At 37.5% G+C, this 15,944-nt stretch overlaps 1 protein-coding gene and 1 pseudogene across 1 annotated transcript; both read right to left on the reverse strand.

The window, feature by feature from the left end:
- Nucleotides 1–339: 339 nt before the first annotated feature.
- Nucleotides 340–2,230, reverse strand: LOC149141841 (putative pectinesterase/pectinesterase inhibitor 61). The gene is made up of 3 exons (XM_089451347.1): nucleotides 1,558–2,230; nucleotides 831–956; nucleotides 340–503 (listed from the first exon to the last, which is right to left on the reverse strand). Exons 1-3 carry the CDS (start codon nucleotides 2,228–2,230, stop codon nucleotides 340–342), a joined length of 963 nt encoding a protein of 320 aa, XP_089307473.1.
- A 13,127-nt stretch (nucleotides 2,231–15,357) lies between these two features.
- The window catches only part of LOC149141842 (protein CLAVATA3 INSENSITIVE RECEPTOR KINASE 6-like), a 100,734-nt pseudogene continuing 100,147 nt past the window's right edge, over nucleotides 15,358–15,944 (reverse strand).

Raw genomic sequence — 15,944 nt, forward strand, 5'->3', positions numbered from 1 at the left:
ATCAAGAATAACATAACAGTATAAAAATGAAAGACCAGAAAAATAACATGTGAGAGATTATACATATAAGAGTTATGGATTACATTTTAACATGAGATGAGAGGAAGTGCATGATTTTTGGCCTCCTCTCCTCACGGTATTGCATTTCGGCATTTCAGAGTCCAGTAAGGATTTAAAATATTGTATCCTTATTGCCATAAAAAAATAATAATAAAATTTGTAGGCCTTCTATACAAGGGATCCCACTGCAGAAGCAGAGATAAAAAGAATAATAAATTTGCAGGCCTTCTAGATAAGGGATCCCACTGCAGAACCAGAGATAAAAATAGCCACACTGTACTATTTTGCTTCCTCATCAGTTTCAATCACCCTATAACCAGGCCAAGTTACGCGCTCATCTAGAATTGCACCAGGCCCAGTATTCATGTATTCCCCGAAGCATGAGCTTTTTAATGCAACTTCTCCAGACCGTTCCAACCAGCCAGCAGGATCAATCAGGTCACCTAAAAATGATTGCATGTAAACAGGTCGAGGTACAATTTCCAGGTCCTCCCGAGGTATGTTGAATAGAATTCCATCAAGGGAGGGACATCATTTGCTGCTGTAACTATACAATTTTGTATTGAGATGCCGGTGTTCTGGTTGGGGTCATTCCTGCCTTGGGCAGTGATGGTGTTCTTTTGATTGGGCATGCCTTGTGGAGCATAAATGTTACATAACTTAAAAACCACTGCTGCATTGCCAAAAATGAAATCAATTGTTCCAAAGATGTCATGTTCTCTATAAAACTGCCTAAGAGAATGAACGTAAAGAGTGTCTTGGTAACCAACAATGCCTGCAATGATAAATCGCTGCAAAATCGGCCCCCAGACGTAGAGCCACAGCTTGATGCTTGTCAGGCCCAGCATTGTTCATAAAGGTCATGTCACGTGCAACAAATCCTGCACCGGATGCAACTGCAATGCAGGGATTCACTAAATCCGTTATCAATCTCGCTCTTCATTGCCGATGTCAAAACTTGGCTCAGTGCCGCTCTCACAAACCATGATACATGCGTCGAGGGTTTCCAGAACTTGATTGGAGGCAAGGCCGCTCACAGTTTCGCCACTGACATACAAAAAGAAGCCAAAAAGTTCTCCCAGTTGATCAGCAATTCGTTGGCTCTCTTCCAAATCAGCTTCCAAAATAATGCTTTACCTGGTGAACAGACGAATAAGTCTGCTGTTACACAAAACCCTCGACGGGTTATGAAACATGGTTGAAAAACCAATTAAACAGCTACAGAGAAAGAGGAGGAGTAATTCAAGATATTGGATTAAACAATCAAACAAAAATGCATGTATGAAACATGGTTGAAAAACCAATTAACCAGCGACAGAGAAAGAGAAAGAGTATTTCGAGATATTGGATTAAACAATCTACGAAACAAAAATGCATGTATGAAACATGGTTGAAAAACCAATTAACCAGCTACAGCGAAAGAGAAAGAGTATTTCAAGATACTGGATTAAACAATCAAACAAAAACGGATGCAGACAGAAAGGGTTGGAAAAGTACCAAAGGTAGCCGAACTGAAAGCAGTAGAGCCCTCTTTCGCATTTTTGCTGGAGACAACAACAGTCTTTCCCTTGCCATCGCCAACAAACATTATGTTGGTTTTTCGTTTAGAAATTCTGACAGTCTCACCGTACATTATGTACTTTCTACCTCTTAAATGTGAGGGTGCCTTCTGGACAGCGTCGGTTATGCTTACATAGTTGCCACTGCCATCCTGACCCACAACAGCATCAGGTTTCAAGTCTGCAGGGGAAAGCTGTAGGAGTAAACGATCAGTTGCTGATAACCACATAGGGAATTCATTCATGTCATATCCACCCAACAACCCATAATGCTGATAGAATTCCTGATCCAGACCAGCATTATGCTTTGCTAACATCCGTCGAGGGTTTTGTGTAACAGCAGACTTATTCCTCTGTTCACCGGGTAAAGCATTATTTTGGAAGCTGGTTTGAAAGAGAGCCAACGAATTGCTGATCAACTGGGAGAACTTTTTGGCTTCTTTTTGTATATCAGTGGCGAAACTGTGAGCGGCCTTGCCTCCAATCAAGTTCTGGAAACCCTCGACGCATGTATCCTGGTTTGTGAGAGCGGCACTGAGCCAAGTTTTGACATCGGCAATGAAGAGCGAGATTGATAACGGATTTAGTGAATCCCTGCATTGCAGCTGCATCCGGTGCAGGATTTGTTGCACGTGACATGACCTTTATGAACAATGCTGGGCCTGACAAGCATCAAGCTGTGGCTCTACGTCTGGGGGCCGATTTTGCAGCGATTTATCATTGCAGGCATTGTTGGTTACCAAGACACTCTTTACGTTCATTCTCAATTTTGTGTTATAATATAATTAATTTAATTCGTTATCTTATCTAATCTAATCTTATCTCGTTGTTTTCTTTGTTTTGAAATTGTATTTCTGTTACATGCCTTACAAATTAATTCTCATAGATGGGAAGGGAAAGCTATCTAAGGGAAAGCTATCTAATTACATGCAATTAAATCAAAATTGAGGGTTTGGTTTGAAAAGGTGCTCAAAGCCAAATCCATGTTTGGTGACTAAGAGATATCAAGAATTCATTACAATAGCAATAGCAATGTGGCCGCAAGAATCCAATACCATGTCCAACTTAATCATAAATGTCACTTATCCAAGCGGCCTTGGAGAAAGCAAGGTACTATAATTCTTGAGGGCGGGAGGGAAATCAACATATTCATCAAATCCTGTGAAATGGCTTGGGCTTCTTGTATCAAGATGGAAGGGCGTGCTTTTGTCTCTTCACTTTGTCACCCATGAAATGGCTTGGGCTTCTTGTATCAAGATGGAAGGGTGTGCTTTTGTCTCTTCCCTTTGTTAGTACTCTCTTGTACCTTGATCAAATCTTTATGTAACTTCTTCATATCTTACTCACTTTGCATCTCAAGCTTCTTCAATCTACTAAAAATCATTACAACAATTATGAAATCAATTTCTTTCCTTGCGACTTCCTTTTTAATGTCTCCTTATAGCTAATAGGGTTAGGATTTTCTTCCTTTCTAAAATATTGGTCTTTTCTTGCTTATGATGTTGTGGGTGCCTTTTCATTGCACCGTATGCTATAAAAATAGAGGTGTTAAACTTGTGTGATCATAAGCCTACAGAACTTGCTCTCACATGGACAAATTTTTGGTCAAGTAAAGATGAAGTGTCCAGGCTATTGATCCATTTTATGGTTTTAGATGTTGTCTTTATAGAGTGCTTGAGCTCTAAACATAGACAGGAACGAGTAGTATTTCATACCATGTACCTATTCTTCTTCAAATTCGAAAGGATGATAGAATGAATCCAATCCCATTTAAGCTCAATTCAAATTGGGTAAAAGGTTAATAATTCATAAAGTTAGTGACAAAAGAGCGCACGAGATATGAACCAACGTCTGATGGTTCATTGATGTTCCAAATCAATATAAACCTAAAGAAAGTGGAGAAATCCATTATGGAATGGGAAAAGAACAAAAATTCTTCTTACAACGTGTTAATGAGAATAAAGTGGAATTCAAATCAATGGAGGAGGGGAAGAGGAACTTGTTATAACAGGAAGAGTTAAAGTGGAGGCCGATGCAAGTTTTTTCATAAAAAATGTGAAGAAGAACTTAGTAGAAGTGCGCTATGTTATTTAAAATACCCTAATTTGTCGACGTCAACGCTTGGTTTAGAGACAGTCGTCAGCGATGCCTGGAGTTCTAAGAGGGAGTGGGGATCCCTCGTATAACAAAGTGATGGCGGGGGACAACTACCCCAAATAGCCAGTGAATCCAAACCCTTAGGTATCTACAAAAGAAGATGAATCCAACTAGCAAAAAGATGCAGCAATCCCAACATCAGTTAGTTGTAGACATCTAGGAAGTTGCCTTCAAAAGAAACCACAGACCCAAAGTTTGAACTCAACTCAAATCGTATTGAGGAATATATCTAATACATGCCAGACCACACCATAATCAGGAATTACTAGGATTTTGGCCCTCGGAAAAAATCCCCCTCTTAGTGGATCCAACATAAGTGGAAACCAAAGGGCCATATTAAGCTGGAACTTGGAGCTAAAGGCTTCTTCACCATTTGTTTTTCCAACACATAAGAGTGAATGAGAACATTTGAGAATGGCCCATATTTTTTAACTATGTGGGATAAAGCTAAACACATAAAAGACACAAAAATGTATCGATTGCAACAAATATTAAAACACAAAAGCAAGCTAAAGATATGGAAAAAGGAAATAAAATTGAAATATACTCCAAGCTAAACATGACTTAGAAGCCCAAACGGAGAACATTCAACAAGAAGCTATACACTAAGGCAAGTCGAATGAAATAATAAAGGAGAAAGCTAGATCCTGTAACACCCTCCTCCCACATCTACCCGAGTAACCGGCCAACTAGGGTAAATATGCGAGGAGAGGCCACTATGATATGATTCGACCTCCTAAGTCACATTAAGGAAGTGGAACCGACGGAAACACATCATACAGACATTCAACATCAACATTAGGTCCCTTGGGAACCAACCCAACCTTTTTGCCAACCAGCCCCTGGGTCCCACTGAGATTTTGGACCACTTGACCTCTGGACGCTCTCATGCTATGGGCATGCCAACGTCTAGGGACCTTTGGGCGCTCTCACAGGCCTGCAAGCCAGCGTCGAGGGACTTTTTTGCACAGTGTTGTGCCAACGTCCCCGAGATTTGAGCCACTTTTTCAGGCCCAGAGTCCAGGTCACTGCCCATAATAGAATAACATCTTCAGAACAGTAAGATAATAGGGAAATGACAGTGCAAAAGCAATTACTTGAATAAGACCTTGACTGGACCCCTACTAGCCATGACAGGCATTTCGTCAAACATATCACGAATATGTAATCTACAGGTGTAAATAACAGATCTAAGCATAGGGGTCTCATACTTATCTGAGATTCGCTATGAGGCATTGTTTCCTTGTCACTTTAGCTGCAGTTTCATCCATTAGGCCATAGATACATTGTTCATTCATATACAAGTAAAAACATGATGGGAGCCATACATAGCCATTGTCATAATACATATTCATAACCAGCATAATAACAACAGAAATACCAAGGATACAATAGCCATAGAATCCACATATAAACTAGTATATTACTCATAGAAGTACAAGGAGAAATAACCTCATATTAATGATGCAAAAGCCAACCCGGTATGGGACTTCCACGTTCCACCTGCCGTAGAATGGCTGAGCCAAATCTCTCTTCAGCCATTCACCCCAGTGCCATGTTCCAAGCACGAATGCGGGATCTCATAAAACACATCAATCAAAACCATCCAGGGCTTCAAGAGGCGAAACCACCTCAACCATCAAACAATGGTTCCACCTCATGGTGGGTCATCACAAAACCATCATGAGATTGGTCTCCACCCAAGCCTTCCAGGCTCCAGAGCGTTTGTTCCAACCCAGCTTCCAAGACTAGTAACTCAACCCACGGCTGCTACCGAGGTCCAGCGCGTTTGCCCAACCCAAGGCTCCACGACTAGTATCTCATCCCACAGCTTATACAGGGCTCTACAACGTTTTTCCAACCAAGGCTCCAGGTCTAGTAACTCATCCCGCAGCGTATACAGGGCTCTAGAGCGTTTTTCCAACCAAGGCTCCGGGACTAGTAACTTAACCCACCAAGGGCTCCAGAGCGCTTGTCCAATCTAGGCTCCAAGACTAATAACTCAACCCAAGCTGTTGCAGGGCTTCTAGAGCGTTTGTCCAACCAAGGCTCCAGGAACTAATAACTCAACCCAAGCTAAAGGGAACATGAGAACCAACCAGAAAAACAAAGAAATGAACCCACAACACTAGGGCTATCCAGGAAATGGCAAGGCTACGAAAAACCATTGTCAATCCAGACAATCCTCCATGCCAATGACAACTCATAACCATGAAACCACATGCATGCGAAAACTAGTGAGGAAAACATACATGAAACTCGGTACCTGCAAGAAAAACCTGTTGTAGCTGCTGATCACGATGTCCTCTTGTGCTTTCCTGCTCTTCCTTTTCCTTCTTGCTCCAAAACTCCAAGTGTGCTCCAAGAAAACTCTAAGTGTCCAAGAGTATGAGAGAGAGAGCTCCCAAACTGAACTGGCATAAGCTTACACTGACCAAGCCTTGCCCATTGATCCTCATAAGCCTTTTTATGAACGGGGCATCTATTTTATTCATTTCCCATTATTTTCCTTCATTTTCCTACTCGCATGCAACCTGTGACCTTTCACCTCCCTTTTCTCCTAATTTCCATTATTTTCATAAATAAATCTGCCAAAATGCAATTTTGCCTTTCCAAAGCCTTTTCCATTGCCTTTGCCCATTTCCTTAGCCATAATAAACCGGATGAACACCCACTAGGATATTTTTCCCACCATACAGCTTGGAATACATGTCCCGTGACCGTGGTCTTATATATTTTTACGGAATTTTTAACCAGAATTGTTACAAATCCTCACCCAACTTGAGGAATCGAAGAAAACAAGATGAAATCCTTTGGCATCACAAGTCTAGAATACGTTGGTTGAAGGGGAGAGAAATACAACCTTCTTCCATAACTCGATGCCTCATCGAAAGGAAGCCACCACACAAAGAAACGTGCAATGTGTACCTTCACTAGCCACCAACATGTCGAATCGGGCCTTCTTACATGAAATCACCATTGAAGAAGTGGAATAGGCGGTTGAATCAATGCGCAAAAATAAAGAACGTCAAAATCTATATCGAAAGCTTTGGATGCCACCTTCATCACCTTAGTCCCGAAGAGAAATAGAGTGCGGGACCCGAGAAAATTTATCGTATTTTCCAATGATATTTCATTTATAAGGTGACCACTAAGATCATTTCTGGTCCCCTTAGACCTCTCCTCCCACACCTCACCTTGGTTGAGTAAATAGGATATGTGGAAGGGCGAAAATTTTTGGATGGAATCATGATTGCCCATCAAACCACTCACTCTTTGAAAACTTTCAAAAAACTAGGCATCTTGCTTAAATTGGATCACTCCAACACTTTTGACAAACTCAATTGGAACTGTCTTTTTCAAATCCTTCACACTTCTAGTTTTGACCATGAATGGATCAGCTTGACCAAAACACTCATTTCTTCCGCTTTTTACTCTATTGCTTTAAATGGATCTCCCCATATTAATCCTTTCGTCGCCTCCTCAAGAATTTTGCATGTAGATCCTCTCTCCTTGTTCCGCTTCATTTTTGCTATAGAAGGATTGGGTAGGTCTTTCAAAGCAATGATCTTAGAAAAAAAAAATATATCAGAGGATCGTGTTCCTTTGGAGAAGATCTCCCGCTATCACACCAACAATTTGTGGATGACACCATGTGCATGGGAATTCCAACCATTCATGAAGTATAGTCTGAGCTGAAGTTTTGGAGGGCTTGTCACTTGCCTCATTTATGGAAATCAATAATGCTAAATCTCAATCATGGAAGAAAGGGACAAATACGCCTTATTTAATTCAGAGATAACAAAACTCTCCAAGATTCAACGAACTCTCCTTGTTGGAGCGCACAATGTTTGATCTCTCCTTGATTGTGTGAACAAGAAAGCGAATGTGCTAGAGAGCGAAAAAATAATATAGAACTCCATGATTCAAGAAATCAGAACTCTGTAGATCAGTTCAAATCTCCAAGATTCAAAAAATTCAGAAATCAAAACTCTGCAATTCAATTCACGTCTCCACGATTCAAATAACTCTCCATCACTCTGTGTACCATATTTGAACTCTCCTTTCCTGTGCGAACAAGAAAACAAGAAACAACATGTGAAAGAGGTAGTAGCGACCAAGAAATGAAACGCAGCTGGAAAAAGTTTTTTCTTTTGAAAATTGAAATGTTTGACCTTCAATTAAAGCCTCTAAATTTTTTGTGGTTTAATATAATTAATTTAATTAGTTATTTAATTTAGTTGTTTTCTTTGTTTGAAAGTTTAGTTCATATTAAGGACATATTTTGTTTTACATTCACTGTGTATACGAGAATCATAGATGGGAAGAGAAAGCTATATAATTACATTGTTCAACAACCAAGATAGTAGCAGTTAAATCAAAATCGACATCTTGGTTTGAAAAGGTGCTCGAAGCCAAATCCAAGTTGGTGCCTAACATATATCAAGAATCCGTTACAATAGCAATGTGGCTACAAGACTCCAATATCATACCCAACTTAATCGTAAATGGTACTGACCCAAGCAACCTTGGAGAAAGAAAGGTACTATAATTCTTGAGGGCGGCAGCGAAATCAACCCAATAGGCTATTCATCAAATCTGATGGAATGGCTTGGGCTTCTTGTATCAAGATGGAAGGGTGTGTATTTTTTCACTCACTTTCTTAATAATCGCTTGTAGCTTGATCAAATCTTTATGTAACTTCTTCATATCTTAGTCATTTTGTATCTCAAACTTCTTCAATCTACTCATTTTTGTGCTTTTCAACATTTCTTGTAACTTTGATTAGGCATTGTGTATCACTAACTAGTTTGATTTCCAGCACTACATTTTCTCTTCTAATTATTGAACTCTTTTCTTCAACATATCATCCTCTTCTTCGAAATTTTTGGTTTATATCTCGCAAATGTTATAGTCTTTCTCATTGGGTTTTCCAATGGCCGTTTCAGGTCTCCATAAGACAAGAAACGAGCTCTAATATGAATGCAATACGTAAACAAACTATATAGATCCAAACATGCTACTACAAATACAATGAGATTATACTCTATTTCCTAGTGATTACTTAGATTAAGCTCTACTATGAGTAGCATACTATTTTATTAATGATAAATAACTCAGTAAATAAGCTCATAACTACAATAGTAGATAGACTACATCATTAACGTTTTGAATGCAAGACGTACGTTCGAGATCTAAGAGGCTGAAACTCTAAAGAGAGATGAGCATTATGCCTTTGTAGTTTATTTCTGAAATTTCTAATGCAAAATGCAAAGAAAGATTGACCCACAATGGAGAAAATAGACATGGTGGTCCGTGATGGGATGCAACAAATTGCTCCGTTTTTTTTTCTTTACCTTGACAACACCCATTTGCATCGCTCAAGTTAATGGAAGCAAAAATCATTACAACAATTACAAAATTGATTTCTTTCCTTGCGACTTGCTTTTTAATGTCTCCTTATAGCTAATAGGGTTAGGACTTTCTTCCTTTCTAAAATATTGGTCTTTTCTTGCTTAGGATGTTGTGGTGTAACAACTTCGGTTGATTTTCCACGTAAATAAAATAAAACCAAGATAATGGGACATGTATGCCAAGTTGAATGGTGGGAAAAACACTATAGTGGGAATGAGTTGTGGATTAATAATGACAATGGAAATTGGCAAAGACAAAGGGGAGATAATTGGCATTTAATTATGAAAATAAAGTAAAATAAGATAAAAGGAAGGTGAAGAGACACAAATTTGCATGCAAGGGAAATTAGAGGGAACATGAAAGAAAATGAAGAAAAATGGGAAACCAATGATGAAAAGGCATCACAAAACAATTCACAATTTTTGCCAGTTTTTGGCTAGCTTTTGAGAGTTTGGTGGGGGGGGGGGCGGCTCTAGTTCATTCTCTCACTCTCATACTCTTGCACACTTAGAGCATTCTTGGAGCACTCTAGCATTCAATTGATTGGAGGAAGGAAGCAAGGGAGCATAAGGGGGACATTTGGATCATCAACTACAACAAGGATACTTTGCTAGTAACATGTTGCATGTGTGATCTCCTTGTTGATTTTTGGATCCATGGTATATGCATGCGGTTCCTTGGCTATGTGTTGTCATTGGCATGAAGATTCGCCTAGATTGACAGTGGTTTCAGTCTTGCATTGCCATTTTCTGGATAACCATGGTGTTGTGGGTTTCCCACTTGTTTTTGTAATTGGTTCTTAGGTTCCCTATGGCTGTGGGTTGGAACAAATGTTCTAGAGCCCGGGAAGGACTTGGGTTGAGTTACTAGTTCTTGGAGCCTGCGGGTTTGGACGAATGCTCTAGAGCCTTGTGGATTGACCTTTTAGTCCCTGGAGCCGCGGGTTGGAACAAATACTTTGGAGCCCTGATTTAGCTGTGGGTTGAGTTACTAGTTCCTGGAGCCCTGGATATCTTGGGTAGACACTGATGCGGTTGACTTTAGTGATTTCTGGATTGTATGGGGGAGATCACTATGGTTGAGGGTTGAGGTGGTTTTGCCTCTAGAAGCCCATGTTGGTTTTGTTTTGGTTTAACATTTATGATCCCACATTCAAGCTTGGAATATGGCACGGGAGTGATAGGATGAAAGAAAGATTTGGTTCAGACCAATCTATGGGTGGGTGGTACGTGGAAGTGCCTAACTTGGTTGCCATTTTCATATATTAATATGATATATTTCCCTATTGTGATATACGGGCATTTTTACTGATTATTATAGTGATATTATGGTTGGTTTGCCGTGGTTTATATTCTAGTTTATATGTTGGTTATATGGTGGTAATATGGTCTATCCTATTTATGGATCTTGCCACGTTTTGATAAGTTAATGAATGGTTGATGAATGCATGGACTAACTAATGTTGTTCCAACTAGCTAGGGAGGGAATAGAGCCTTCTTGGTGATTCTCAGAGGAAGATTATCAATTTATGAGTAGATATGGATTCGTGACCTTTAGCCGTCATGTTTACCATATGTTTGATGAAATGTCTATCAGGGATTAGGCATGTCTAGGTCAATTTCTTGCTTGAGTTTTGATTGATTAGCTTTGTCAACACGTTTGAATGCATTATGGAAAGTTACAGGAAGTTATGGGAAGTGGTCTTTAGGAAACTTTTAAAAAGTGGCTCAGGCCTCCGAACTACTCGCATTGAACTGGGAATCTCGGCCATAACCGCATGGAGGCAAGCCTATGCATGCGGTTGGAACCTCATAACCACTTTGATGTTGTGTTGTGCATACAGTTGCGAAGTTTCTCTTGTGAAAAGAGCTCCCGCTCAGGGATTGGTCACTTGGGTTGGCTTGCAGACTCTTAAGTGGTCTGTAGTCCCCGAGGGATGTCTATAAAGTTGTCGATGTGTCGTCTCCACTTCCATAAGTGGAAATTGGAGGTCGGGACATATCATAGTGACACTCGTCTCATGTTTACCCTGGAAATCTTGTAAAAGTGGGTAAATGTGGGTGGGGCGTTGCATGTGGGTACCCTTTTATTGTGCTATATGCTAAAAAATAGAGATGCTAAACTCGTATGACCATAAACCTATAAAACTTGTTCTCGCGTGGAGAAATTTTAGGTCAAGAAAATACGGGGTGCCTAGGATATTGATCCATTTTATGGTTTCAGAAGCTATTTTTATGGAGTGCTTGAGATAAGATGCCCAAAGCCAAATCCAAGTTGATACCTAAGAGATATCAAGAATTCATTACAATAACAATGTGGTTGCAAGAATCCAATATCATATTAATTGTAAATGCTACTAATCCAAGCGACCTTGAAGAAAACAACGTACTACAATTCTTGAAGGAGGGACGAAAATCAATGTGATAGGCTATTCCTCAAATTAGATGAAATGGCTTGGGTTTCTTGTATTAAGACGGAAGTGTGTGTTTTTTGTCCCTTCACTTTGTTAATACTCTCTTATGGCTTGATCAAAACCCAAAAGTAAAATTTTATTTATATATTGGACACAATATTTACGTGGAAAATCTATCTTTCACTATAACAACAATAAAATATTACATTTCACTTGCTTGTTTTTCACCCACTTCCTTTTACTCAAAATTGTTAAAAAAGGTTAGAAGACTCCCTCTTTGTTGGAAAGTGCATTGGAAAAAACCCAAAACTAAGCACTTTGAACTCCATGGTTCTAGATTTCTGGCTCAATGGTGTACTTTATTACAACCATTAGTTGTCCAAATAAATTTTCCCTAGCTATCATCCAAAATGGATTTAAACGAGTGCTACACAGTAGCTATTCTCTGTCTCTTAGTTTAAATATAACTAAATTAAAGTAAAATGATTGAATTCTAGTTAGTGTTAAGGTTTACAATTTTGTCCATTAAGGTTTCACTAATTGGTAAATTGGGGTAATTTCTTAAATTGTAATTATCTATTGGTTTGGAGGTAAGAACAACTTTGTTGCTAATTTCATTTGTGATATGAAGTCATCCACCACCATAAGTGGATTATGATCTAAAACTACTTCTCATTGGCTATTCGATTGTCTTCTTCTTATGTGAGAAGACATGTAACTAACCCAAAACCCAGAAACATTTGGCATGAGTGAAAGTTCACCCCCCTAAAAAATTACCAGCGAAGTATTTTGGATGGTCATGTTTTGTCAGTATGCACATGATACCCCCTAAAAAACTACCAGCAAAGTATTTTGGATGGTCATGTTTTGTCAATATGCACATGATGGTGGCGTTGAATATTAGGATCTTAGACATTAATAGATGATAGATCAATATCTTTGAAATGATCCCAAAAAACTATTAATTTGATTTTTTAAAATTGACTAGAATTTTAGATATATGAAAATTTCTACTTTTATATAGTTAATTTATGATAATAAGAGGGAAAAAAAATATTATTACAAAGCTTATTATATAGCGCTAGTAATTAAAATATTTACCATTTTTATTAAATTTTAAAAAATTAAAAAAATATATATTATATATAAAAAATATAGGGTAATAAAAAAAATATAGTTTTAACATCTTAAGAATTACAAAAATATTACATATTATTTGGAAAATGCAATTTTGGCACCGTAAAAATTAGAAAACCACTTAATTATACTAAATTAAATATGTTGTAGTTGAGAATCAAATTTTGATATTTTAAATTAGTTACAATACAAAAATAAATAAAAGAGACAGGTAAACTTCACTTCAGATGGCTTGGAATTTAATGTAGTTTTATCGGGTTGTATTCAAACAACTTTACATGTCACACCAATCCACTAAATTAACTTAGCCAAAGGACCTTAAGTTAACAACGTCTTATAAAGTTTCATCACATAACACGTGGCGTGCAATTTAATGTTGATTTTTTCTCAATATTAAATTAAGACATTTCGGTGGGGGTATTTGCAAAACTTTTAGCATTCCTTGGAAAAATCATAGGGTAAAATGAAATAGATCTTTTATTTTGATCAATTTTATTTAAATCCCATAAATATTTTTAAAAATCATATATTTAAGTTATTTAATTCGTAAAAATTGAAGCGTTTCAAGATTTTTGAGGGCACTGAATCTATATATATATTAAAAACTCATTTCAAACAATAAAGCATATTTAAATATACCATATATACATTAAAAACTCATTTCAAATAATAAAGCATATTTAAATATACCTATTACTTATTTTTACTAAATTTATAAATAATCATGTATATGTTAAATAAAGCATAAGCCTCCATATAGCCATGAAAAACCAAAATATTAATTTATTCACTGAATTTAAATATGGAAAAACACTTTTTAGTAAACAAAATTATAAATTTAACGAATCCAGATTACTATTTGTTTTATCTTTTTGGTTTGTTTTACCTTTCTGGGAAGAAAGGGATGTTCTTAAATATGGAAAAACACTTTTTAGTAAACAAAATAATATATTTAACGAATCCAAATTACTATTTGTTTTACCTTTTTGGGAAGAAAGGGATGTTCGAGCACTTAGGAACATGCACGCACCAAAATCTAGGAATCATATTTCTATAGGCAACTTGGTCCTACAACATGATTCTTTGCGCTAGATTTATATGGCAAAGTCGGGATATCCTATATTCAATCAATAAGCAAGAGATTAAGTAAGCATGTTAATAAAGACTCAGCTCCGTTTGTGTTTTTATTGATGGATTCATTCAATAAGCAAGAGATTAAGCAAGCGTGTTAATAAAGACTCCATTTGTGTTTTTATTGATGGAAGTGGCATGAATAGCTGCACTATATGAGCCACTACTACTTTAAGTGTATCAGTAACCATAGAAAGCACGAGATAAGACAAGAGGGAGATGACATTCCCCATCAAATGATCAATTTCCAAGGTTCTTCGAAATATGATTTGTTTAATGTGTTTATTTATATGTTGTATTGTTGGTAGTTAATATTATTATCTAATCACTCAATATGAACCCAAAGCAAGAGTAACATGCTCATTTTGATAGCCAATCAATTTGCATATAAATAAATTAAATTATTTTTTTAAAATAATAAATATTATTTTCTAATGTTAAACTATTGAAATATTGCATTGGGTTTTTGGTCAAAGCCAAACTAATATGGTTCAACCAAAAACCCAATGCAATATCTACTACCTCCCACAAAGATAATAAGATTTCCTTGTAACAATATCCTAAAGACATAGGTCATTTCAACTTCCCTACTTACAAAGATTACATATGTTCTCTTCTCTCCCTATCCTATTTGGATTTCGACAAACGACCCACTATTGAAGTGTCTTAACTAGAACTCTTAGAGGTTGCTCTTAGCTTAGCTTACAAGTGTCACCACCCATTTTGGAAGAAATTTATGGTAGGACTACACTTTGAAGTCTTTTGACTTACAATAGTAGTCGTGTGCCAAACATGCCCTTACTTTGCTTTTAAATTAACCACTTAACATGCCATTATTTTGCTTTTAAATTAACCACTTCCAAGAATCACATATTTGCTCCACACCACATAATTTGGAGCAACTAAAAAATCCTTGCATAAAGAAATTTTAAATGCTACAGTGCAATTTTTAGTCAATGTCCCAACTTGAGGGTTGAGAAAAGCTTAATTACTTGATAGAAAATTATATTGGAGGAGCTATTCTAGATAAAAAGTTTTACTCAAAGCTATCCTCTTGAGATTTATAATTCACTTGGGCCTCCTCTTGAGAAAGGCGAGCCACAATGTGCATGTGGGAGCTTAATCAACATGGAATAACTTCTAATCCCAGTGATTTGCAAACTCAAAAATAAAAAACCTGCCTCGGCTGTGGTAAAATTTCTAGAATTTGCAGGTAACCTTAGCAACAATTCATCGACTCAAAGTCTAACAAGCTATATGTCAGTAAGTTGTGCTTATATTCGTCACTTTGGTGCAGAAAAACCATGTTGGAAATATAACCTAGAGGTGAGATTAGAGAGTATACTACAATAATTTAACAAGAAAACACCCAAAGCAGTGATGCCATCATAGTGCACCTCACCATGAAATTGCAAGGAAGCTATAACAACCAACCCTTCTTGGTGGAAATTCAAGATGCTCCAAGATAAACAAGCCTCCAACATGTCATAGGTATACAATTCCAAACATGAGACCAACATTTATCATAAGTCTCCGTGGACTTGACAGTTCCATTGCTTTTGAAACCAATGATGAATCTTCATCTATAAAGTTAGAATGCCTCTCGGATATGATTTCCATCCCCTTATATTTTAAGAGTTCCAACCTTTTGTGAATCTTCCCACCTTTCTTCCAATCCATCACCTTCCAACATCCTAACCGCTCCACACATCTTCTGGCAATGACCAAGGTTAAACTGAGTGCATAAGAGTCCTACTTGCACCATCTCCTCAAGTTCAACTGTGTCATAATAGGGTTTAATATCCTTTTCTATCATGATGTCAATTTAATCATTTCGAACAAAATGATCAAGAATATTATTAAACTTGGCCCTATGGAGGGGTTAGCTCCATCGATGTTGGCTCTTGCAATGTTGGGTCAACACCCTTAGCCTTGGAATCACTAAAATTAGACAAGAATTTTCTCAACAAAGGGAAAGCAACGAGTGCGGTAATGGAAAACTAAAAACTCCACCTGATACCACTACATGGGCTTTGATATTGATCGTATTGGGATGTGTGTTGAACCTGCCA

Source organism: Pinus tabuliformis, chromosome X (genome assembly GCF_031772625.1).
Source record: "Pinus tabuliformis cultivar Carrire ecotype Pingquan chromosome X, CPIR1, whole genome shotgun sequence".
Lineage (NCBI taxonomy): Eukaryota > Viridiplantae > Streptophyta > Pinopsida > Pinales > Pinaceae > Pinus > Pinus tabuliformis.